The sequence below is a fragment of the Pleurodeles waltl genome, chromosome 10, assembly GCF_031143425.1.
Source record: "Pleurodeles waltl isolate 20211129_DDA chromosome 10, aPleWal1.hap1.20221129, whole genome shotgun sequence".
NCBI lineage: Eukaryota > Metazoa > Chordata > Amphibia > Caudata > Salamandridae > Pleurodeles > Pleurodeles waltl.
The window spans coordinates 909,355,298-909,381,754 of record NC_090449.1 but is presented as its reverse complement, the minus strand read 5'-3'; the positions used below and the strand labels follow the sequence as shown (position 1 = coordinate 909,381,754).

Sequence of the window (26,457 nt, the reverse complement as noted above, 5' to 3'; positions counted from 1 at the left end):
AGATGTTTCTTTGCAAATAACTTTAGACCAGATGCCAAAATAATCAATTAGTAAACACTTTAAGATCTTAAAATCAGATTTAAAGCAGAATGAAATCAGGCATGTGAAGTCAACAATAGTCTATCTTATCGTCCTAAATCAGTATCCTCACACACTACGAACCCCACGCCAAAGAAATATCAGTTTGTGTTCAAATGCAGTGTTACAGAATTGGTTAAACACATTAAGAATATAGATTTTCCTACCTGTTGGCTTGCTGACTCCAAGGAAACCAGCCTTTCCAAGGATTTTAAATAAAGTGTGTGCTGGGAACTGTCCCTGTTCTTCCCATTCCTCAACGAAAGGATTAATCTCCTTGTCAATAATCTGATGTTTAAAAAAATATTTAAAAAATGTTACTCAATTACATGTTGATTAAAGTATAGTTCTGTTAAAATGAGAGAAAAAATAATGTCTATTTAATAAAAACAGCATATCTTCAGAATAAGGACCAACATTAAATTTAGAAATGGCATATGCATAAATGTACACCAGGATATCAGCGTTATTGTGTACCGTAGTTGTCATACATTGACTTATTCGCATTACGCCTTTTACTCAGCCAAAACTTTCTGGACTTCCGAACCCTTGCTCACAAACACTGGCCTAGGATGAGCATAAAACAGGAAAAATGCAGAGCTCGCAGTTCCAAGAATGTGTAGATTATCCAGTCTAGGTTTTTACTAGATATTCTTCTACTACTTGTCCATTTTATTTCTTTATACGCACAGGTATGTATACACGTATCAGAATGCAAAAAGAAAAAATGCACTCATGACCTTCTGACACATTAAACTGAAAAGCTGAACGCTCTAGGTATGAAACACACTTCAAAAGATGATGACGCTGTAGCGGCCACATTATTCTTTAAGGTGTGTTTTGGTAGTGACCTTTCTTTATTACCACGCATGCCAATTAAAGGTAATTTTAACTAACAACAGCAACATTAGTGACAAACTCCAAAAGCAACGCTTCACGCTAATGTTTGTAACATGCACAACGGAACTTTCCTCTTTGTCTAATACACGAGATACCTTGTTGACAATTACCTGTATACTCTCAACATGATTACTTGCTGGTCATTGCATGAGTATTTGAAGAACTTCGGGGATATGGATTTTTGTATCATTCATCTGATACTACGGGAGTGCATTGAAAGTTCTTGGGCATGATTCACCTGCATGCAATTTTTCGCTGCTTGTGATGGACTCTCTTTTCAATATCTAAATACGTATTGCTTATGCCGCAATTGTTTTGTATATAATTTCTAGCACTGTGGAACAGTAGTTTGTTTTCCAGAGGAACAAATTATTGCTTAGCAAGGTAAATCTTTAACTCCTTTCAGACATGTGAGAAGGAGGTAGTTTGTTAGGACTGAGTCACAAAGATGTTTCTGATCATGGACTGGCATGTGGAGAAAGCATACCATAATGCTCTCCACATTTATTTGTAGCACTTGGTCTCACGGCTGGAGATGTCACTGTGGTGGGCACTATTAATGTGATGAAATCTACCATGACAAACTATGGCCGTTAGTAGTAGTAGTAGTAGTAGTATAATCCTTCATTTTCGTCACAGACCATCAAGCAGTAACACAAAATCCATACAGAGTGTAATTCATTAAAACACTTTAGATTTACAAGAAAAGAAAACTTGCAACGTGTATAAATCTATAATCATAATAAATAGAACCCCCCCCACACACAGTCTACCAAAAATCGGCTGATCCATGAAGCTAGACGAATATAGGTCCCATTTAACAGCCAATTATACAAAAGATTAAATTAAAAAATTAAAAAATAATTGAATTTACAAAATAAACTCACAACTCATAGAAAATTTCAAAACATGGCACAACTGCCCCCTCCACCGCCCCATTACAGCTAGGCACATATGGGCCCCACTTAAAACAACGGGTCAACCTTGCTTAAAATGCAGCAGGAATCCCTGCTAATACAAACAGAACCATCTACAGTTGCCCATACATAATTGCCATAAAGTTATTTTACCTCTCTATGCAATAACAGATCGTACTGCATTCTAAGGATGTCTGCACATGTTCATAAAATCCTACAGCCTTAAATGCGTAGAGCCTTAAATGCGATTGCAATCTTGCACTATAGCGGCAGACCCACTGCCAACAGAAATTTGCTCAGACAAAATACTGTTAGTCAACTATAGCACTTAGTAAAGGATGGAATAGAGCGGCCATAATTTGAGGGTGCACAAACCATACTTTTACACCTTTTATAATTCATGGGTCTGAATAGAAGGCACCTTTTAAGGAGATCATAAGAAGGACTTGCTTATGTCCATCTGTATTAAGACTTGTAGTTACGGGGCAACCAATGCTTCCAGGGGGTTGGAAGTGTAGAGGGGATTGGGGGGGGGGGGGGGTGAGGGGGGTTAGAGAGGTGGTTGGCAATGGTAAACTGTTTTCCTGTTTTATGAAGCCCAACACAATTCATTAGATAGAGAAAGGCAGGAATTACACTCAAACATGACTCCAAATAGCACATAAGACACAGGTCAAATTTGCATGTGATCTTGAAATGTGACAGCTTAAATGATAACATTGGGAGACATGTCATTCTACAATACATGGAGAAGCACAGTCCTTTGGTGATAATTCTTCAAGCAATGTGTAGGACACTTGCTCTCTATATCGTGCACTAAAAAGAAGTAAACTGTGCAGAGGGTCTAGTCGATCCCTAATTGGTTGACAGAGGCAAAAGCAGATAACAATGACACCCTCTTTTGGCGTAGTGTGGGTGAGCAGTTAAGTGTATGAGAGAGTAGTGGTAAGCATTTGTTGTACGCACAGGCAATAAATAAGACACACACTCAGAAAACAAATCCGAAACCAATTTAGAAAAATAACACTTCTTTATATATATATTTTAAAACAAAGAACTTTGCAAAAGAGTAAGTACTGTTTTCGTGTTTAAAAGTAACAGGTAAGTAACGGGTTCAAACCTGTGCGCCTTTATGTACAATGCAATCCTAAGGAGTGAAAAGTCAATAATGCAAAAAGATAAGTACGGTCGCTCTGGGGATTCACCTTCTGGATTTAGAGATGTAAGGGCCCAGGGTCCAAAGCAGAACCAGCAGTTCATTGGAAGCTCCCCGTATTCCACTGGGAGCAGGTTTCTGGTGTGGATCTAGCTGGGTGCGCTACGAAGAAGGGGGCCACCTAAAATCGGGCTGCATGGGGGGGACTTGAGGACAAGTCAGAAGGCTCCCAACCGGGGGCTTGGGTCGCAAGGGTCCCACCAGTTCTCCGGGATCAGTTCCAGGCAGCTCAGATGCACAGTGGGTAGGGCGGCTAGGCACTGTGCTCAAAAGTGCTCCTTGTGGTCAGGGACAACCAGCTGGCAGGGGCAAAAATCAGGGCAGCTGGGCCACTCACTGAGTGGGTCTCAGTGATACTGGCGTCCCTCAACGGCTGCTTGGTCCTGGTGCAGCGAGAATGTGACTGGACCTTCACTGTTGGTGCTTGGTGCAGGGCATCCGGTACCCCGGGAATGATGCTGCATGGCTCCGGTGGGTCCTGCTGTCATCACACTTGGTGGGATTGGGGACAGTCCTAGTCCTTCAGCGCCCAGGTACCTATTCCTTGTCATCTGGCGGCAGTCAGGGGCAGAGGGCTACAAGGCGGTGGACTGGACTCTGCTTTTCAGTGTCTACGTACTGCAGGGAAGTAGCTCATCTACTCCAAGGGAGAATGGTGGTGGTTGTGAAGTGCTGGCAAGCTACCCAAGGCTTTGGTAGTTCTTCAGCTTGCAGGATGAGTTGCGACTGTTGAGAGGTGTGGGCTGGCAGGGTTTCGTACCAAAATATCCACAGCTCTTCTGCTATTCTTGCATGGCAGTGGCTCTTATTTGTCTTTCTCTTGATCTGTTGAATCGGAGTTCTTGGATTCCAGGGAGCAACTTAAATACTCAATTTAGGGGCGTTACAGGGCGTGCCAGGTAGCAACCAATGGGTTGCTCACCTTTATGGTGACTACAGCCTCTATATGACCCATTCCGTTGGGAAGTGGGCATTACCCTGACACTAGAATACTAATTCCGTCCAAAACTAAATGGGGAAATTTGAATAGTGGTGTCCACATCAACTGGTCCACTTTAGGGGTGGGACTGGCTTAATGTAGGCACACCTCCTAATCTTACTAATTTTCCCTCCTGTCTTGCCGCCAAAAAGTGGGGTCATCTCGGCCATCTGGAGAGACCTAAATCACACCACAAAGACAGCTAGTCCTCTGAAGCTTCCCTCCTTGGAATGTCCACCCTGCCTTGAAGAAGTGATAACACTCCCGGCCAGAGCAGGGTTTTATTTCCTGGTCTCCAAGAGCGCAGGCTTTCATCACAGGGGGCCAGAAATCTGTGTAGGGTGGCGGTACTGGTTTAGGTAAGTCAGTTAACACACTAGCAGTAAAGGTAGGTTTTCAGGGGGAACTTAGGTGCCCTCTAAATGTCTGTATCAATAAATCCGTCACTGGATAGAATGAGGGTTTATTAATACGAGATGTTTGATACCAAACGAACAAGTTACTTACCTTCGGTAATGCTTTTTCTGGTGGATACAATAGCTACCTTTGGATTCCTCACCTTATGAATTCACCCTTGCGCCAGCATCCAACAGAAAATCTTCTTCCCAGCTCTCCACGTCGACAAGGACGTCACACTTGCATGGCTCCACGCGACTCCGTCTGATGTCACCGTGCCAATAAGAGGTCCTCGCCGGTGTGCTGATGTCAGTTTCACCCATTTTTTACATGCCTTTGAGGCGAACAGGTCAGAACCGACTCCACAATAACTCCAATAAATAGATATATACATAAAACCTTCATGATGCAATATAATCAAAACCATCATTTATATATACAGGAAACATATCAATATATACATACATCTATACAACCACATGTCCTAGTGCAATCAGACAGGCAACGGGGAGGTGGGTGGGACTATGAGGAACCTACAGGTAGCTACTGTATCCACCAGAAAAAGCGTTACCGAAGGTAAGTAACTTGTTCTTCTAATGGATACAACTACCTGTGGATTCCTCACCTTATGAATAGAGTCCCAAAGCAGTACCGCACTCGGAGGTGGGTGCCTGCATTATTACACCAAGAAATCCTGCAACAAAAATCGTGCAAAATGGCTGTCCCTCCGAACCTCAGAGTCCAAGCAGTAATGCTTTGCGAAGGTATAGAGGGACGCCCAAGTTGCTGCCTTGCAAATATCCACCACCGGAACCCCCCTTGCCAGGGCCGAAGTAGCAGACTTAGCCCTGGTGGAGTGGGATCTGATACCCTCAGGGGGAACCTTTTTCGCAAACGAGTAGCAGATCTTGATACAAAGGATAACCCACCTGGATACTGTTCTTTTATGGACTGCTCTGCCCTTCCTCTGTCCAATATACCCCACAAACAGCTGATCTTCCAGGCAAAAGTCCTTCGTCCTTTCAATGTAAAAAACTAAGCGCCCTCTTAGGGTCCAAGCGGTGAAGCCTTTCTTCCTCCTTTGAGGGGTGAGGAGAAGGGTAGAAAGATGGAAGGGTAATAGTCTGCCCTATATGAAAAGGAGAGACAACTTTTGGCAGGAATGCCGCCCTGATCTTCAACACCACTTAATCTGGGAAAAACAAGGTAAAGGGGGGTTTAACAGAAAGAGCCTTAAGCTCACAAACCCGCCTAGCCGAGGTTATGGCAACGAGAAAAACAGTTTTAAGCATTAAAGACATTAACGGGAAAGAGTGCATGGGCTCAAAAGGTGACCCCATAAAAAGGTTAAAAAAAGATTTAGGTCCCACTAAGGCACATGAGGAGTGGGAGGAAACTTATTAAGTAAACCCTTAAGAAACCTAACCACAATAGGTGAACTAAACAATGAGGGCTGATCCGGGAGGCAAAGAAAGGCTGTCAGAGCAGCTAAATAACTCTTACCCGTAGCCACGGCACAACCCTTCTTTGCTAAGTCCAAAGCAAATAATACAATATCAGAAAGGCGGGCCTTCAAAGGATCAATTTGCTTTTCTCCACACCAAGCCACAAATTTTGCCCGACTGCCAGCACAAACTGACTTAGTGGAGTGTCGCCTGGCCGATAAAATGACATCCACTACATCTGGTGGGAGAGAAAAGGAACTCAGCTTGCCCCGTTTAATCTCCAGGCATGAAGGCGCAGGCTCTGGAGGTGGGGTTGTAGAACCTGCCCCTTCGACTGCAGGAGGAGGTCTGCCCTGAGAGGTAGACAGAGCGAAGGGCACAGCGATAGTTGGAGAAGGTCCGTGTACCACACCCTTCTTGGCCAATCCGGGTCTATTAAAAGTAACCTGAGCCCGATCTTGGCGAATCTTCCTCAGAACCCGAGGAATCAAGGGTATGGGGGGAAACGCGTAAAGCAATTGGTTGCACCAAGAGATCTGAAACGCATCCCCCAAAGCTCCTTGCACCGGATACTGGAGGCTGCAGAATGACAGGCAGTGCCCCTTCTCCTGAGTGGCAAACAGATCTATCACCGGAAAACCCCCACATCTGAAAAAATTTGCAGGACCAGATCCGGACGGAGACGCCACTCGTGATCGGCCGAAAGATGCTGACAGAGTCTGCATGAACGTTGAGCACCCCGGCCAGATGATTTGCTATCAAGCAAATCCGATAGTCCTGAAGCCAGGACCAGAGACGAAGAGCTTCTCTGCAGAAAAGATACGACCCTACTCCTCCCTGCTTGTTTATATACCACATCGCTGTAGTGCTGTTCATCAGGACCTGAACTGACTGACCGCGAAGAGACGGGAGGAAGGCCTTGAGAGCCAGATGTATCGCCCGCAATTCCAACAGATTGATATGAAAAGTCTGTTCCACTGGAGACCAACGACCCTTGATCTCCAGGTCCCTCAGATGAGCTCCCCTCCCTAGAGTGGAAGCATCCGTCATGACCGTGGCCACCGGCGGCGGCAGTGAAAACAGCCTTACTTACGAAAGGTTGCTGTCCACAGCCCACCATCGTAAATCCGCTGCAGCGTCTCTGGAGATAGTTATCGACTCCTCAAGAGCCTCTTTGTGTTCAAACCACTGCCTGCGGAGGTACCATCAGAGAGCCCTCATGTGCCAACGTGCATGAGTGACCAACAAAATGCAAGAAGCGAACAGGTCGAGCAGGCGTAAGACCTTGAGGCCTGGAACAACCGCTCCATTTTGAAACATTGGAAACAACGCCTGAATATCCTGGATCCGCTGAAGCAGAGGATAGGCCCGATTCAATGTTGTATCCAGTACTGCCCCTATGAACAGGAGGCGTTGAGAGTGCTCCAGGTGAGATTTGGGTACATTTATCGAAAAACCCAGCCTGAACAACAACTGAGTTGTCATCCGCAAGTGACACAACACAATCTCTTGGAGACTTGGCTTTGATCAACCAATTGTCCAGGTAAGGGAATACCCTCTCCCTTCTGAGACTTGCTGCCACCACTGCCATCACCTTTGTGAAAACTCGAGGTGCTGAAGTAAGACCAAACGGAAGGACCACAAACTGGTAGTGTTGCGACCCCACCACAAGCCAGAGATACTTCCTGTGCGACTTGAGTATAGGGATATGAAAGTACGCATCCTGCAAGTCGACAGACACCATCCAATCCTCTTTGTTCAACGCCAGAAGTACCTGCGCTAGAGTCAGCATCTTGAATTTCTCTTGTTTGAGGAACCAATTCAAAATCCTCAGGTCTAGGATCGGTCTCAAACGTCCGTCCTTCTTGGGGATCAGGAAGTATCTTGAATAACAACCCTGACCCCATTCCTGCTCTGGAACCAACTCCACTGCACCTTTTGACAATAGGGTCTGACCTTCCTGCTGTAACAACAGGAGATGGTCTTCTGAACAAAACGAGGAACGGGGAGGGATGGGAGGAGGAAACTCCTGAAAAGGGAGAGCATATCCTTTTCTCACAATATTTAGAACCCATGAGTCTGATGTAACTAACTCCCACTGGTGGAGAAAAACACGTAATCTTCCCCCTACAGGAGAAGTATGGTCAATAAAGGGGAGAAAACTAGGGCTGCTTCCCTTGCTGTTGTCCTCCAGAGGAAGAGGATGACGTAGGGTGCTGCTGGGTGGCCCCTCTTGTCCTAACCCTCCCCCGCCCTCTAAAGGACCGATATGGGAGGCTGGTAGGCCGTTGGACTGAGAAATGGGGTCTCCCTAGATAAACTGCCCCACGTTCAAACCCCCTGAACCTCTGAAATGACCTAAAAGGGGTAGCAGAGGAGGCCTGCAATCCTAAAGACTTCGCTGTTGCCCAGCTATCTTTAAAGCGCTCTGGGACAGAGTCCGCTTTATCTCCAAACTGTTTTTCCCCATCAAAGGGCAAATCCAACAAGGTGGTCTGTACATCTGAAGAAAACCCAGTGGACCTCAACCAAGCGTGCCTCCTGGTAGCAATAGATGTACCTATTGCTCTGGCCACCGAGTCCGTAGAGTCCAGGCCAGACTGGATTATTTGTTTTGCTGCAGTTTGTGCATCAGACAGGAGTTCCCCAAATGGTCTCTGTACATCCTGCGGCAGGTCAGAAACCATAGACTTTCTGGAGTCCATGAGGGCGTGGACATATCTACCCAGCACACAGGTAGCGTTTGCAGCCCTGAGAGCCATGCTGCAAGATGAGAAAGTCTTCTTTGCGGACTGCACCATCCACTTGGATTCCCTGTCTGCTGGAATCACAGGGAAGGAGCCTGGAGCAGACCGTGTAGAGCAAGAGGCCTGAACCACCAAACTCTCAGGGGTAGGATGTTGTGATAAATACCCCCAAACACCAGGCGCCACTCTGTATCTCCTTGCCACAGCTCTAGTCACAGCAAGCAACGATACAGGCTTCCTCCAAAGTTCTAATATGGGCTCCGTAAGAGCCTCGTTGAATGGAAGCAAATGGTCTGCAGAAGCCGAAGAAGGATGCAGGACCTCTGTTAAAATGTTCGTCTTAACTTCTGCAGCAGGCAATATAAGTTCCAGTAAGTTCTCTGCCTTCCTGATCACTGTGGGGAAAAGAAGCTGCCTACTCCGTAAATTCGCTCCCGGAGCCGGGAAGGCAGGATACTGCTGGTCTCTCTGTTGCACCTGTGTTTGCTGAACATCGGACTCCTGAGCAGCAGGTGAAAATCGAGGACTGTCCTAGGGAAGTTGAGGCCCGAGTCTTACGCCTTATAGCCATGGTGTAGCATTGCATGGCCTTGGGAAGGGTCCCCGTCTCCTCAGGCATGAATATGTGACAGAACAACTAGGTCCTAAACAACTATAGCTTAAACCACTACTGCTAAACAACTAAAAAGTCTCTACAACTAAGTACTGAACAACTACTGTCTAAACAACAATTGTGCCTGAATAACAATTGCCTGAATAACTAATATATATATATATATATATATATATATATATATATATATATATATATATATATATATTCTAAACAACTAATAAACCATAAAAACTAAAAAGAAAACCTTACCTTAAAATTAGTTGTTCAGGCAATTGTTATTCAGGCACAATTGTTGTTTAGACAGTAGTTGTTCAGTACTTAGTTGTAGAGACATTTTAGTTGTTTAGCAGTAGTGGTTCAGGCAAGTAGTGGTTTAGACCTAGTTGTTCGGGTTGTTTCCCCTCAGGCATCATAGCCATGGTTCAGTGCTGCAAAGCTCCCTTCCTTTATACTCTCACCACTACACTATAAATGAGAGGCCCAGGAGCGGGGTGGGGGCTCACATGGCCATGAACCATGGGCCCAACTGAAATGCTTCAGCTCTATAGTATAGCTCTGTGCATGGGTCCATGTCAGGGGTACAGCCATCAGTAGTGGATTAGGTCCAGTGGCATGGGGGCCCATGGTTACTAAGTGTCCAATGTTCCAAAGTTATGGCTTTACTTTACTGTGCAGCCAGTGGATGAGTGTCAGGAGATAATTTTAAATTTCACCACGGTCCATGGCACAATTGCCTTGCTACTCACCCCCTTTCATGGGCCTCATAACCATGTACCAGAGCTGTGAGGCCCTGGAGAGTTTCAGCTATAGTTAGACACTCAAGGTTAGAGCACCCGCCCCTGAGCTTAGCTACATTGGACCACGGCTGGGTGGCCCATTTGGGGGCGGGGGAGGGGGTCATCAGAGCTCTCAAGAGTGTAGCTACCAGTAGTGAATCAGGTACTGTGGCACCAGAGCTCATGGATGTTAGGAAGCCAATGTAACCAAAATTATGGCTGTGTTTTACTGCCCAGCATCATTTTCATGCATCATGGCTACATAGCTATGCCATGATCCAGAACTACGAAGCCAAGGGAGGCACATTTGCCCTAGGCCTTGCAGCCATGGTGCAGTGCTGAGAGGGCCGTGGGAGGGAGCCTGTTGCCCTGGGGCTTAGAGCACGGGTCCATGGTTGCAATGCCCGGGGGTAGAGGCCCCTTTGAAGGGCATAGCTATCAACAGTGTAGCAAGTGCAGTGGGACCAGTGCCTTGTGAGGTTATGGATCCCATGCACCCACATTATGGCTGCATTTTACTATGAAGTCAGTGCCCAAAGGTAGTGGGGAGGAACAATTAATCTTGCTTGCACCAGGGATCACTGCACCATTGATACACCACAGGTTCTATTCTCCAGGGTCTCAGAGCCATGGTCCTCTGCTGCGAGGCCTACAGGGGTGGTGCTACATCACAGCACCATGGAAATGAGACCTGGTAAATTAGCCTCTCACAGAGATGTAGCTAACAAAAGTGCAGCAGGTACAATGACACTCGAGCCCAAGGGTGATATGGGTCCAATTTACCTAAATTATGGATGCATGTTACGTCCAGCCAGGAGATCTGGGGATAGACAGAGGCCCATTTACCTTGCTTCACTATGGCTTATGGTACCATTGCTACACCAATCCTTCCTGGGCCTCACAGCCACGGTCCAGTGTTTCGAGTTCAAGGAAAGCCCGCCTTTCCCCAGGACCTAACAGACATAGTTCAGTGCTCTGTGGCATACTAAAGAAGAGAGGCTGGGTGCAGGACTGTTCTTCATTTTAGATGTTTGTTCTGCATCCTATAGCAAGCTCCATACCAAATCTCCAACTTTTTTTTGCTTGCCAAGGGACTGATGCACACATGCAAGCTAATAAATAGGGGATGAAACCACAGCGTTTTCTGGAAAGCCTGGAGCAACTCAGCCTAGTTTGATGCCCCAAAACTGACTCTGGCAACCACCACTGTGCCAAGGGGGGGTAGGTGGGAGCATTTGTGAACATATTAATTTGAAAGAAGGACTTATTACAGGAAGTGGCCTACACAGGCCACTTTATTAAAATGTTTACCTTTGGGGGTACTAAAAGGGGAGAAAAGTGAGAATGAAGCTGCCCTGAATGAACAGTCCCCACCCTAAAATCTTTAAGATAATTGCCTGTCAGCCCATGTGATAAAGACAGATAAGGAAGAAAAGGCCAACGGACATGATTTGCCCAAGATCATACAATTTGGTCAAGTAGGAGAACTAGGATTGCAACACAGGACTGTTTGTTTCAAGACACATAACTTTCACATGCTTGACCTGTTAAAGAGAATAGGTGTATAATTTAAGAGATTGTATAGTTGGATAAAAACTCCAAAATGAATTTGGTGAGTTTTGGCAACCTCCACATAAACATCTTCTATGTAAAACCACAAACACAGTAAGTGTCCTGATATATAAAAATGAAAAGTTGGCTTCTGTACTGTGGAGGGAGCCCTTAGGATACACGGGTGAGGGTGGAAGCTGTTCTTGAATTTTCAAAGTGAGGATTGATTGTTGTCATCATGAACTACTGGGAATGGTCCAGTGCTGTGAGGTCCAGTGCTGCCTTGTAACTCTGGACCATGATGGGCAAGAGCTGTCGCTCCCTTGAGCCTCACAGACCTAGTCAAGTGCTGCAAGAGTCGACGAAGGGCCATGCCCTGGCTTTGTGGTGCTGGACCATGGGTGAGAGACTTAGGGGGCCTTTCTCCCTTGAACTTCACAGTCCTGGTCAAGCACTGAGATGCAAGAAAAGTAGGATTTTGGTTTGCCTTTGATCACTTCTGAAGTTCAAGTAATAATTTTTCCAGTTACTTTCCTGTCTGCAAACCATTTGTAATATCCCAACATCCCAGTCCACATGTGAAATAGCAAAATAAATGAAAGGCCCATTATAAAATGACTCACTGGCACTATTTCTTTTCACTAAAATCAATGCAATGTTTTAATAGGCATGGTGCTGGTCTCTGTTAACTTGCATCATAATAAATGCTTTTTCTGACCAGAGGCTAGTGCCTCGTGAGATAAACAGAGGTCCTGCAAGGAGGATGAGGCAAGACTTTTTTGTTCTACATTGTTATATCCCAAGAAGTTCTGTTGAGCGTTTTAATTCTTTTGCTCTGGTTTAGACATGAAAATACTGCCAGAGGTAAAAAAACAGACCAGATGCAACACTAGAGGCCTGGCCTCCCTCTCATGGGCCCTCAAACCATAGCCCAGCTCTGTGAGGCCATACATAATGGATCAGTAAGTCACCCGGGCTTGGAGCATTATTCAATTGCATTTGAACATGTGCATTCCAGGTGTTATACAAAATTGGGAGAAATCATCAAATGCAAGTGAAAGGGGATTTACCTCAAACCTAAGTCTACATCATACTAATTAACAAAAGGAAATGGACTCTGGAAACCATGTAAGTGTATTAATAATTGGTACCTGAACATTTAAAAGCTTCAAAGGCCATTGATAGGGGTGCTGTGTTAGTGTCTCATGGTGTATGATGATAAATCCCTTTATCTTACATATGACTGTATTCTGGTAGTTTCTGGTGTTTTACAGTGTCTTAGCTGATGCCTTTAATAAAAGTCAAGCTATTTTCAACAGTTTTATTTGCTTTCATATTTTTTTTGCACCTATCCTATATTGTTCTGGGTATCTGGGAAGCCATTTACCATACTAGTCTCCATTAAGGGCATTACACATGCTACAGCACACCTCACTGGGGAATGAATAAATGTGATCACATCACTTAACCTTGATAGAATTACATAGGTTCTCCCTGCTAGCCCGCATCATGTTGAAACTCAGTTGCATCATCAAAAGTGCCATCACAATGCATTAACATTCCACAAACCAGCTACCTTTCCAATCCCTCCTTGACTTCATGCTCGTTATTGACACTGTAGAGTGCTCAGCTGCATTTTGGCTAGGTTTTGACTGCAGAAGTACCAAATACACATGACTGGCACCCCTGCCTACTTGGATGACAATCTTGCCATTAACAGTGTCTCTCCACAAACCTGAAGCAAGAACATCTTCAGATGGAAGAAGAAGAAAATAAACAAGCAAGAGTTCATTCCCATCTATGCACCAAGTATTTGCAAAGATATCCCCATATCTACCTGGACAGCCCAAACCCAGCTCCAGTTTAGAAACAATGATTACACAACTCTTAAAAAAACCCAAAAAAAACGACATCATGATGCAGATATAGTCGACAAACTATCTACTCCTCCTCTCACAAGTTGACTGTGTCCTTGACCTTGTGCAGCATTTTACAGCCTTTTGACTAGGTATGCGCTATATAATTACTGCACGCATACATGCATACCTACCTAATGCAGTCGGGAAACAAACTGTTCAAATACGATCAAAAATATACTATTTGGACAGACCTTGGCCAAAACCTTTCCATCCAGTGTGACTAATATAATATATTTCCACTTGACAGAAATTTAAAATGCATCTACTTATTTTATTATTGTTAATGTTTAAGTTTTTATTTTACTGATAGAAAGCTGCTTCTTGTGAAGGCGCTTTAACAACAGGAAATTGATGCCACTTCCTGTGGTGTCACTTCCTGTGATTTCACGCTGTATGCAAATTAAAGGGGCCTCAGACATTCCCTTTCTGCCCAGGGACCCAAAAGTGGTAGAACCAGCCCTGCAATCAGACATGTTTAATATCCTTAAGAAATGAGATTTTCATGTTTGAAAGTTTTGTGCCCAAAAAATGAGTCCATCATATTTTAAGAATTACTTGGCAGCCTGTATGTTTGAATCGCATTAAATAGGGGATGCCTGTATCGTGATGCTGTTTCACAATGGTGCACCATCAAGGCCTCGAATGCATCTGTGATTTGTCAGCAAGTTATACCTAAATACCTTGAACTTTGAAAGGAACTCCAGTCCCATATGTATGTTGTACACCTTTTGTATTTTTTCTCCAGTTTTCATCATATGTGGACTGACAGCAATATGTACAACATTGCAAAATGATATTTAAAGTGGGCTTAAATTCCTATTCGGATCGGTTCTGTACAGAACTGTGCTTGCACTAGAGTTTTGCTTTCTAAGCTTTTAGAAAAATAGCTGAAATGGATGACATGTTTGTTCCTCTCAACTTACATTGCCTGTGATTGTATGGGTCTAGCTGATCCATTCTCATGTTATGGTGTCATGCTTTATTTCACATTGACATCAAAGTCTATTCAGATGTCTGTTAATAATGGTATTGACAGTGCCTTGTACGTCTACCCCCTCGGGTTGTTCTGTAACTGGTCCCCTACCTGTTGCGCCTGCCTATGTACTTCTTCCCACTCCCCCCCCCCCCCCCCATGTGCCCTTCATGTTGTTTCACCCCACTCACACCCCCCTCTTGCTCCCCAGCCCCCATAGCTTAAAATAAATAAATAAATAAAGAAGGCTTCAAGAAATGTTTAATTTTTTTTTAGTTATGGATCCACCTCTGATTGTTAATTACAAAGGAAAAAAAGCATTTGCAATGCAATAGGTCTCGCATTAGCAAGAGTTATAGCTGTTGCATTGTAAATGATAATGACAACCTCAAATTTGTGACCTTATAAATATTTAGACATGCAGCACATTAAACCTTTATCAGAAATAATCTGTGTATGTGCATTCCTTCATACAATTGGCATTAGACTGTAATGGCTTGAACAGCCCTTGCAGAGCACCACAGTAAAAATAGCATTTGGAAGAAACATGGTCATGTAAACATATTCAGCCCCTAGAGGGCATAATCACACAAAAAAGAATGATTAAGAATATTGCAGTGTAATCATATAATCAGCCCCTTGAGGGCATAGTGTATTACACATTTGCAGGCCTTTTAAATATAATTTAACTGTGGAGTTAGTGGCACAAGGGTGCAGTGCCTTAGGTTGTTACTAGATGTCCCTATAGAGTCAATAGCAGAAGGTGCAGTATCACTGGTCATGGCTCGATGTCCCTGCAGAGTCAACAGCAGAAGGTGCAGTACCACTGGTTATGGCTAGAAGTCCCTGGAGAGTCAACCACAGAAGGTGCAGTATTACTGGTGGTGGCTTCATGTAGCTGTCAAGCCAACTGAGTTAGTAGTGCCTTGGAGAAATTATCATCCTTCAGTCCATAGAAAGCAAAGTGCAGGCCATGCAGGGCTGTCAAAATACAATTACAACAAGGTCCTTATAACACAAACTCCTCTCAGCTGTAAAAACAAAAGTGTTAGCTAGAAGAGAATTTAAATATGCCTTGAATGGTAGAAGATGGTATGATTTTTGGGTCCCCTCTCACCTAGTGTGACCCATAAGATTGCCCGAACAGAAAGAGCACATTGTTCTGAATGTTTTGGGGGTGGTCCCCTTGCCCTAGGGCCATCACAGGCGGAGTTATGGCTAAATATCTATTAGAAAAGTAATGCCTGTAAAGCATCAAAGGGGGAGATTCCATGCATACATTAAACCTCTATCAGATATAAACTGCATTAGCAGAAGGTGCAATACCACTGGTGGTGGCTAGATGTCTCTGTCGAGCCAACCAAGTTAGTAGTGCCTTGGAGCTATTATCATCCTTCAGCCCTTCAAGAGCATAGCGCATTACACATTTACAGGCCCAGCAGGGCTGTCAGAAGGCCCTTATAACACAAACTCCTCTCAGCTGTAAAAACAAAAGTTTTAGCTAAAAGAGGATTTAAATATGCATTAAATTGTGGAAGAGGTTATGATTTTTGGGCCTTCTCTCACCTAGTGTGTCCCATAAGATGGCCTGATCAGAAAGAGTAAACGTTCTGAATGTATTGGTAGTGGTCCCATAGCCCTAGACCACCACAGGCTGAATTATGGGCTCAAATATGTTGTAAAATTAATGCCTGCAAAGTATTATGGGGTGAGCTTCCCCGAGTCCAGAGAATATTGTAATATTGGCTCTCCCACTGTGCCGGGAGAGCCGCTGTTGAGGATTCATTCCAAGGTTGATTTTATGTGATATAAAGCAACAAAAAAGTACAAGCACAGGTACAACACAACTACTTGTAATTATTGATTATGTACAGTAAGGACCAAGTGATAGGCAAACGCGGAAAAGGAACCACACGTGTAAACACAAGTGCTAACTGACGAACACGAGAGACAGGAAACAAAGAAAAATAGTCTGTCCAAACAACAAAAAAACATTCCAGCTGTAAGTAAACTGTACTTGGCCGGGGCTCCTCAGCCAACTACAGGAAGCAACATATCGGCTACCAAACAACTTAGGAGGCAGCTCAGCAAGAGGGACACTGCCTTTAACCTATTGGAAGTGGCAGGCAGGCGGGAGCAAATGCCTATACTCCATGCAACAAAGCTTCCAGACAGCACATGCACGCTGTCTAGGCACAACCTAAAAACACCTGCATCATTTTGAAAGTGCGCACATGTGTGGCACACATGGCTACATGACTCAGGCAGCCCTGGCAAAGGCTTTTGTTGTTTTTAACCACTGCAAGGTGCACCACATTGGGGATGTAGTGCAGCATAGTTAAAAACCACAAAGGCACAACCTATTGGCTTTGCCAATGCTTGTTACATTTGCAAACTCTGTCTGGGCATTAGTTGCACCTCATTAGTAGCAGTTTATCACCCAAATATAGCAATAAGCAGTAGAAAGGTGACCAGTCAACCTTTGCAAACAGCCTCCCACTGTGCGGCAGCATGTGTCGCTGCTTTCTTGTTTTTTTATACTAACTCTTGAACTGTTTTAGCTAGAAACAACCACTTTTGGAGGATAAATTCAGTAGATTATGCAGCAGTTGATGGATTATGCAGCAAATGCATTATTATGCAAAAAAAAAGTCACAGCCATACAATTGCATGACTCACGTAGCCCTGACTTTTTGTCAGTCTTTCGTGACACTAATGAGGCATCAAATTCATAGGACGTCTAAATCGCTTACTAATTAGCAAACTGTAAAAATGCTTAATCTGTGTAAAATGTAATGGTATTTAAATGTATTTACACTTTTTCTTTTACATTTGAAGTTAAACTGCTTCAATTCTGTAATATTTATTATACGTTTACAACGTTTTTTTTTTGTTTGTTTTTTTTTACGTTTGTGGTGTATGTATAACCGTTTACTAGGCTCCATTCTGGGATGGCCGCCAAGTATCACATCAGCCACGGCCTAATGAATGCCTCCTCCATGAATTACCTACAGACCCGGAGTAGGGCAGTTGAGTTTTATTTGTTATTTATTTATGCAGTTTTATACAGCACAGACATCCCACGGAGTTGTTAAGAGCCTTTTACCACAGAAAATGGACCAATACATATGCATCAAGAGTTACACCATTCATAAATGTACAGCACAAGATATCAAAAGGGACAAGGCTATGAGAATATCACACAATATTGAGATAGAGGAGTGATCTGGACCTGGCTAAATGGAGGGTTAAGCCCGAGAGGTTTGTACAAGCAAGTAACTGCAATGGCTTTCGAACAGGAGAGCTTTCAGTTCGGATTTAAAGACTGTCACTGAGGTAGTGCTGCATTAGCCTGGTGGTTATTAGTCCCAGACTCTGGTAGCACTTCCTGAAACGGATTGTAGCATAAAGCATTTCTTTTTACAAGTAGGGGGTTCCAGAAGCAGTGCTTCAGCATTTCATAAAGGTCTAATCTCGGCATATTTCTTATGCATTGCAGCTAAGTATGAGTGGAGGTGTGAAGGGTCTTGAGAGATGCAAACGTTTTTGTATACAACCTCCCTTCAAAGGGAAGTCAGCAATGCAATTGCTTTGTGTGGCTTCATAGGACTTTGTGATCCTATCAACCTAGCAGTACCCAGATGCTATCAGTAGGCAACAAACCATCATCGGGCTGAAAGGCTTTCACTCCTACTCACCATCCAGTGAGGTGCCATGGTGAGTGGAAGGGCTGCAGGTTGGTAATTCAATTCTAGCCTAACATCTCCAGAAAGCTTATAGGTTATTTTTTTCCCTTTTCTAGCTGGTTACTCTGTGACCCTTTCTCTGCCTAATCACTACATCTGCAAGATACAGCAACTATAAGAGCACTTAAATCATCCTTATCCAGGAATAATCAGAAAGGTATTTTGCAACACTCTTATGATAAGAAAGGTAAAGAGCTCCTATTATGATTGCCATTGCCTCTCTTGGTTGACATAACGGTGAGAGTCTGGCTTTAGCACTTTCCATGGCACCGAATCCACTTTGTTCTCAGTTGCAGATAACACTGAGATGGTGGTGGAGGAAGGAGGCCTTATCGCCCTAGTCCTCAAAGACCTGCCAGGGGCGCTCAACACTGCGGCTCACGCCCTCCTACTTGCTCGTAGGTAATTCATGGAGTAGGCAGTCATTAGGCCGCACCTACTGTGATGTTTGGCAAAGCTCTCCAATGGCTGGCACTGGTCTCAGGCTGTCAATTTGCTTCCTTAGCAATCTAATTTTCATCTTGTTTAATTGATGTTTATGTCGCCTCTTAAGCTAGGCATATTGTTTCTTTAGGCTTCAACATAATGGTGTGTGCTGATGATACACAATTTGTTTTGTGTATTAGTCAATCTCCAATGTATGCCCACTCTAACTTTCGTGTCTGCCTTATCAAGCAATTTTAAGGATAAAACTGAAATTACTGTTTTTTGCTGATTTTCTGGACATCAGACCTCTAATCTTTGGTCATTTGATTTAGCTTCCCTTCTTGTTCCTAATCATTCAGAAAAGGATCTGAGAAACAATTCTGATTCTCAGTTAACTTTCTATTCCAAAATTAAACAGAGTATGTTCTAGTTGCTTTTTTCCCCCTGGAATGTTACTAGAATACGAGCTGGAATAGTTAACCATTATCATTGCAAACGTGTGAGAGAAGGTAAGAGTGTGATTAAGGAGAGATGTGGATGTAAGAAGGGAAGCTTAGAGGGAGGATGAGAGCGGGTGGAGGAAACAGTAGAGGATAGAGGTAGATTTGAGAGGGGAGGACAAACAAGAAAAGGGAAAAGGCTGGGGGAAAAGGAGAGATGCTTGTAAGATGGGCAGTACCAATGCCAGAAGGTTAGAGAGTAGCAGGTATGATAAGAAGTAAGTTGAGCATGGAAGGTAGTGGTGGATATAAAAAGGGACAGGAAAAGCAAGATAACGTAAGGTAACAGGCTGGGGCAGAGAGGGGAAGCAGGGAGATGGACTTTAGAGGGGCAGACCCCGCCAAAGAATGTACAACGATGGGGAGAAATTGAAAGTGGAAAGAAAGAGGTAGATGTTAGAGGACAGAACCAGATGCAGAATACAACAGGCTAATGGAGAAACAATATGTGTATAATAGATCAGGGACAGGAGAGGTTGATGTAAAAAAGATTTAAAAAAAGGAGGGGGGTTGAGATGAGAAGTATGGAGAGCTAAAAGGACAGCAGATGACAATGAGGACCTAAAAGGGACAGAGAGAGAGAGAAAGGGGACTGTAGAGGTGTATGTAAAATGGGTAAAACCCAGTAGAAAAGGTAGGTTAGGGAAGAGATGCAAATTGGGGAGTAGTGCATGGATGCAAGTGATGGGTCTAAGAATTAAAACGTATGAACATTTAAGAGGAGGTGAAGTGGGAGGGATGCATGCAAGTGTGGCACAACTAGCCAGAAAATGTTATGGGGTGGGGAGAGAGCAAGAGTTTTGAGGTGGATGTATGAGGGGCATAACCAGCAACAGAAGGCAAGGGGCTGGAGGAGATGAGATCAATTAGGAGAGAGTTGGGTCTAAGGTTGGAAGAGGAGAAAACCCAAATATCTTTAAAAAGTAATTTGCCAGCCCATTGAGTTGAGATCAGTGCAACTGGCCCAGTGTTTTTTGCAATGTAGTATTGGGCTGTAATGCTCCAAGAAATTATAATTAGAATCACGCAATTAAAGTACAACATTTACGATTGGTTCTTGAAAAATTCCTTGAAGGAGAATCCTATACTTCCAGTAAAGGTTGTTCAGTCTTGTTATGATTAGCCCCAGATTACTCGCTCAGTGAGATTTAAAATGTGGTATTGGTCGCATACTGTCCATAACAATTTCTCCTATGCATTGTATCACAGCAGTAATCCATTACCAACAAGTATATTTGAGGCAGACTGTGAATTGACTCCACCTCCAGTGTTTAACTCTTAGCCCGCCTAAAGTTTGGGTCTAGTTCTACTCAACACCCAGGAATCCAAGTAAGAAAACAAACCTTCCGGTGTAGTAATTTAAAAGGAACTTGCTGTATGGATCTTACAGTACTGGTACACTTTCGAGGTAAGCTTTATTTACTTAAAGGAATAGGTCATTAACAGTTATAAAAAAGTAAAATAAATAAAAAAAAAAAAGCTTTTCTGTAGCTCTTCTCGCATCGCTGCACATTAAACTTAGTTTTTTTACAATTTACACTGTGCCTTTCATTTATGAGCGGCATGGACTACATGTCATGCTATTCAAAATATATTAATTGCCTGTAAAGAGTTTAAAGAACACTTATTAAGAGACTACATTCAACTTATAAGGAAGCTTTGATCATTTAAGTCTACCCCTTGTTTCCGTAGCCTACGCAACCAGTGTTTTTTTTTTTTTTTATACAGGATTTCAGAAATCAGTTACAGGTTAATAAGCATTTTTCTTGTAAAATGAAAGCTATGGTGTCAAGGAAAAATACCCCCCCCCCACCCCCAGCCCCACCCCCCTTATCAATGGCTGAAACAGGGGTGAAGCTGTAAACGGTGCAGAGATAAGGGGCCCAAGTGGGGACCTCTGCACCCAAAATTAATTTTTTTAAGGCAGATCATGGGAAAAGGGAACTATTTCCCATGCTTGCATTAGGGCACATGGCACCAGTGATATACCAAACACTAAGAAAACCTCATTTTGGGGGAAGTGTGGCTAGCAAGATGGCGGAGTGGACATGCAGCCCTGTAGCTCCGTCAGTGCCTAACGTTATCCTGAAGTAATCTGGCACCGCCAAGACGCATCGGACCCTCAAAATCACCTCAACCCTGTAACCCCAGGTGCTTCCCTGACACCTTAGTGAATCAGTGGGACTTGGAGGTGAGCCCGGCTGCAGCGACGCTGAATATAAGGTGTAGTGAAGAGTCAGAGTAAATGGCGGCCATTCCGGCCACCGAGAAAGGAGAGAAGGAGGTAGCAACCCAGCAGGGAAGCATCCCGGCAACACACCGACATACCTGGGCCCTGAAAGGGACCCCCCAAAAATCCCCGTGGATTGATCTTTCAAAGGGACCCACATACAGTGGGTCAGAAGCGAGAGAGGAGACGACTGACAGACACCGAGGGAAGGAGGCCAGAGATCAGGCGATTGACTACGTGTGAAAGAAAAACCCAGGAAGCAGAGGGTGGATAATCCGCCAGTCCAAACTGCACAACACATGGCAGCAAACAGTGGAGAGGAGCGGAATACTAGAACCTGAGGTGGGGAAGCAAAATACACCCAGCAATAGTCACCAAGGGCCCCAGGTCAGGGAACAGTGCTATTGGACAACCGGTGGTATGACTGGTGGCAGGCAGCAAGAGACAATACGCTGATCGTATTGACTGAACAGCGGTGTGTCTCAGAGCCTAAACCCCTCTCAACTTACCCCAGATAAAGAGGGAACGGGCACGGGCTTAAGCAATAAAGAATGGAAGTAAAGAAGTGTGGAACACGGAGCCCCACCTGGGGAGATCGTTCACTGCTCCAGTAGCTGAGATCCTAAAGGCGGTCAGGGACTTTGTACTGATAGGCCCGTGAAGTGAGGAACAGCCTTGTAAAGATACAGACCCGGCGGGCTACCTTTACATCAGAACACTGTTTTTACAGTCTGTGAGAAGGTCTAAGATGGGAGGTGGAGTGCCCACGAACGGGCCTGGTTGTAATCCTAAACCCCAGAACATCCCCTTGGGAACTACTACAGGCCAGAACAATGAAGGTGCAGGCCAATCCGTACACGGCACTAGGCCTGAAGACGGCAGAAGCTGACACATAGGGAGAAGACAAAGAAGCAACGGTCTTCTCAAGATGGAAAGAGACAAAGTCCTAAAACTGCCCGCCAACAGAAAATACATATACCAAAATGGTGGAGAATATGCCAGAGTCTGAAATATCACCCACAATGCCAGACAACGCAGCACTCCTCAATGCAATCCAGCTGTCTAAAGTGGAGCTAAAGGCATAGATTGGAGAAGTACGGTCAGAAGTGTCGCTGTCAAGGCAAGATCTTCGTAATGTGGTTGATCGAGTAACAGCAGCAGAGAGAAGAGTTCCGAACTAGAAGATGTGTTGCAGGGCATGGGGCAAGATGTTAAGGGACTAAAAGCAGTGACTAAAGACCTATTCTGGAGGGTGAACGATGCAGAAAACCCGGCAAGACTAAACAACCTTAGACTCATGGGCTTTCCAAAAGAATTAGAGAAATCCAACAAGGTGAACGTCCTGGGACAATGGCTTCAATCCAACTTTAAAGAGGATGGCTTCTCTACCTACTTTGTGATCAAGAATGCTCACAGGGCACTGGGAGCCAGAACAATGCCAGCAAGCCTCCTACGAGTCATCATTGCCAGACTACTGAATTTGCAAGGCAGAGACATGATCCTCAGAGAGGCGAGGTGGCTAGGAGACATCAAATTTGAATAATCCACTATAAATTTATTCCCTGATTACTCTTGGGAAGTTAAAAAACAAAGGCGAACATTTGACGCCGTGAAAGTAAAACTTCGGGAACTCAGACTGTATTAAATGCTGTTTTTCCCTGTTTAACTGAAAGTAATCTACAGGGGTAAATCCCACTCCTTTATCATACCAGTGTACACATGAAGATGGCTTGAAGAGAGACTGGAGCTTAAGCCACTGCAGAACAAGGAACAGCCGCATATGGAGAAAGACTGGGGGCCAGACCCAAACTCTGGGCCACAAGCAAGAAACGTAAATGCTCCAGATGAGACAGAGGCGTTGCACTGGGGCGATGACATAGCAACAGAACAGCCAGAGGTAGCTCTTCAGCCTCAGAGAAAGAGTCTAGATCACAAGGAAGCCAGAAATCCCAAACAGATGGAGAGGAAGGGACACATTGTGAAGAGACTAAGGAGGAAGTGATGAACCACAGAGTTGAGAAAGGAAAACTGAACATTGACCAGAGGGACACTGATCAGGAAGACTTTGAACAACTTGAAACGTGAGGGGGTGGGGGCAAGGGTGCCGAATGCAGTAGAGGGAGGAGAAGCAAGAAGATTATGGCCCATGAGGGAGCCACACAAAAAGCAGAACTATCCAGTGGGAGAGAGTCCCGCTAGGCTTCTTTCAATTCTATAAGAACCTTAGGACTTGAATGTATTGTTACAGATAGGAACAGTTGAGGTAAAGACGGGAGTTTGAACTGAGTGGTTAACAGTGTGAATGATTGAAGATCTTACTCTGCCTTGGTGCAGGGGAGGGACAGAGAGAGCGCATGGGTTGCAGAGAAAAGTGACTGATTCAGTTTATGGTTTAATTTGAGAACAAAAAGCATGAACATGGGGGTGGGAGGAATACAGACCTCTCAGGCACTAGATGCAACGTAGATGTCCAGTTGACAGGTAGGGATGCGAGAACTAGGGGTGGAGGGGGAGAGTTATTGGAGTTCAGTTGTTGTCTTTGGAGAATAATGTGGTTGAGTTTATGATGTGAAAAACACATGAACAAACAGAGAGGAAATGCATCAGGGAGGTCAGTCTGATAATGTCAAGACAAACAGATAGGGACTGAGGCACAAAAGAGACAAGGATACTTCATAATGGCCTGGAATGTGAAGGGACTGGGGAATAAGGTCAAGCGTGGACTGGTAGCCACATATATGAGACAGCTCAAGCCAGATGTGATCCTGTTCAGGAGACCCGCCTACTCTTAAAGAGAGGGGCATACACCGTGTTAGCACACAATGGATTTAACAATGGACCTTGGGAGGTGGCAATACTAGTTAGGAAATCTCCCCCATTCCAGATCCAAAAGTCATGGATTGATCCCAATGGCACATATGCTGCAGTACAGGGTAGGAGAGGTATCACTCTAATCAGTGTACATGTGCCCCTGCATCTGAAAAAAGTAAACCCAAGATAAGATAGCTGAGATCATTTTTGAGGCGGATTTCCCCATACATTTAATGGGGGCGGGGGTGGACTTTAATAATGTAATGGACCAGGAAATGGACCATTCAAGCCAGCCCTGACTTTCCCAAGAGAGACACCTTTGATACACTTCATGAATACCCTATGTGTCTCAGATTCATGGCATAGGTACCATCCAGGAGACAGAGGATGCTGGGTTCCAGATTAGACTAAGGCGGTCATATGAACACGGCGGTGAACACCGCCGACTGCCGTGGCGACGGTGAACAGAAGACCGCCATTGGCGGTGAACAGAAACCCGCCATATAATGAACCAAAAACATGATTCCAACAAAAATCACCAGTCCACCAGTCTCCGCCAGGACCTTGTCGGTGGAAATGCTGGATCTCACACCCCGCCACTGCCGAGCACAGCTACATCCCGCCCTCCAAATAATGATGCACAAATCACCTTGGCGGTCAGTGGAAGGCAAACGACCATTGGCGGTGCAGACCACCACGGGCGGCAAGTGGACCCAACAGTAAGAAGTGCACACATTGGATACGTTAGAAACCCACACACCTGACACACATCCACAACACCATAAAACACTCACAGACACACCCCACAATCCTTTGCAACAAAAGTAGGCCAACAAAGACAGAGATCACCAGAAGCAGACACCGAATGCCACAATCCACAATACTTACACCCAACCTCAGAATAGCACCCTCACCGACATCCACACCAGACACCATTCACGACACTCACCATGGCACCCCCCAAACACCCACGCTTCACAGAAAGGGACCTAAGGACCATGGTGGACGAGATACTGAAGGTCGAGCCACAAATATTCGGGGCTCAGGTGCAGCACACACCCATCACCAGGAAGATGGAGCTATGGCAGACGATTGTCCACAGGGTCAATGCAGTGGGACACCATCCACGCACCAGGGATGACATCCGCAAGAGATGGAACGACCTGTGGGGGAAGGTCAGGGCCATGGCATCCAGGCACCACATTACAGTCCGGAAGACTGGGGGAGGACCTCCACCAACACCACCCGACTACACTGACTGGGAGGAAAAGGTACTGGCTATCCTGCACCCTGAGGGCCTCACTGGACTCAATGGAGGAATGGACTTGGGTAAGTAGTCTACATCTACCCCATATCCATCACACCTGTAATGCATACACCACCCCACCCCTCCAACACCCACCAGGACCACTACCCCACCCAGCCCACAGGCACTGAATCCACTACCCCTGCATGTCCACAAACCCACTAACAGGCCCACATCCCTCCCCCTGTGCACAGCCACCCACCCCTGCAGGGAAACACAATGGCCTATAACACCCACAATGCACCTCCATATCCTAAGTTAAAAGCAATGCTAACCCCACTAAAGCATCCTTCATGGCCCCAAAGTGTGTAAGCTGCACAAACCCGCCCAGGAGCCTGCCCCCCACCCGACCATGCAAATGTAACAGACATGTCCATTTCCCCCAACAGGCACCACCACCCATGCCACCCTGACGGACAGGACAAGGAGTGGCAGTGCCCCCCAGGGAGACAGAGGCACCTCACAGGACACTGGGGATGGATCCCTGGACACTGATTAGCAGGCTGGCCCCTCACACAGTCCTGGACTGTCACCATCCAGCAGCCCCACCCAGGATACCACTGACACCCCAAGCACAGAGGCAAGAACATCAGCCCAGGGCAACCGTTGCCAAACCTGTGTATCTAGGCCACAGACTGGTGGAACACAGGTACAGAGGCCATAGTCACCCCCTACCAACAGACAGGAAAATGATGGCCCCAGTACAAGTGGTAACACCAGACCTGTGCAGGGGGCACAGGCACAGGGAGCTAGGCCAATTGGGAGGGCATCACTGGCCCAGGGGGGAGGCCACAGGATAGATGCTGCAGCCCAAAATGTGATTTCTGAGGTCCTGGGAGCCTACCACCATACCCAGGACAGATTGGCCCAGAAAGCACACAAACAAGAGGCCATGGAGCAGTGGAAACTGCACAATGGCCAGCAT

General features: G+C 45.1%; 1 protein-coding gene across 1 annotated transcript in view; it reads right to left on the bottom strand.

Moving 5' to 3' along the window:
* The window catches only part of LOC138262018 (probable acyl-CoA dehydrogenase 6), a 593,995-nt gene that overhangs the window by 448,073 nt on the left and 119,465 nt on the right, over positions 1 to 26,457 (bottom strand). Inside the window, exon 2 of the mRNA XM_069211670.1 lies at positions 246 to 366. Coding sequence (XP_069067771.1) covers positions 246 to 366 — 121 coding nt within the window. The remainder of the gene's footprint in view (positions 1 to 245; positions 367 to 26,457) is intronic.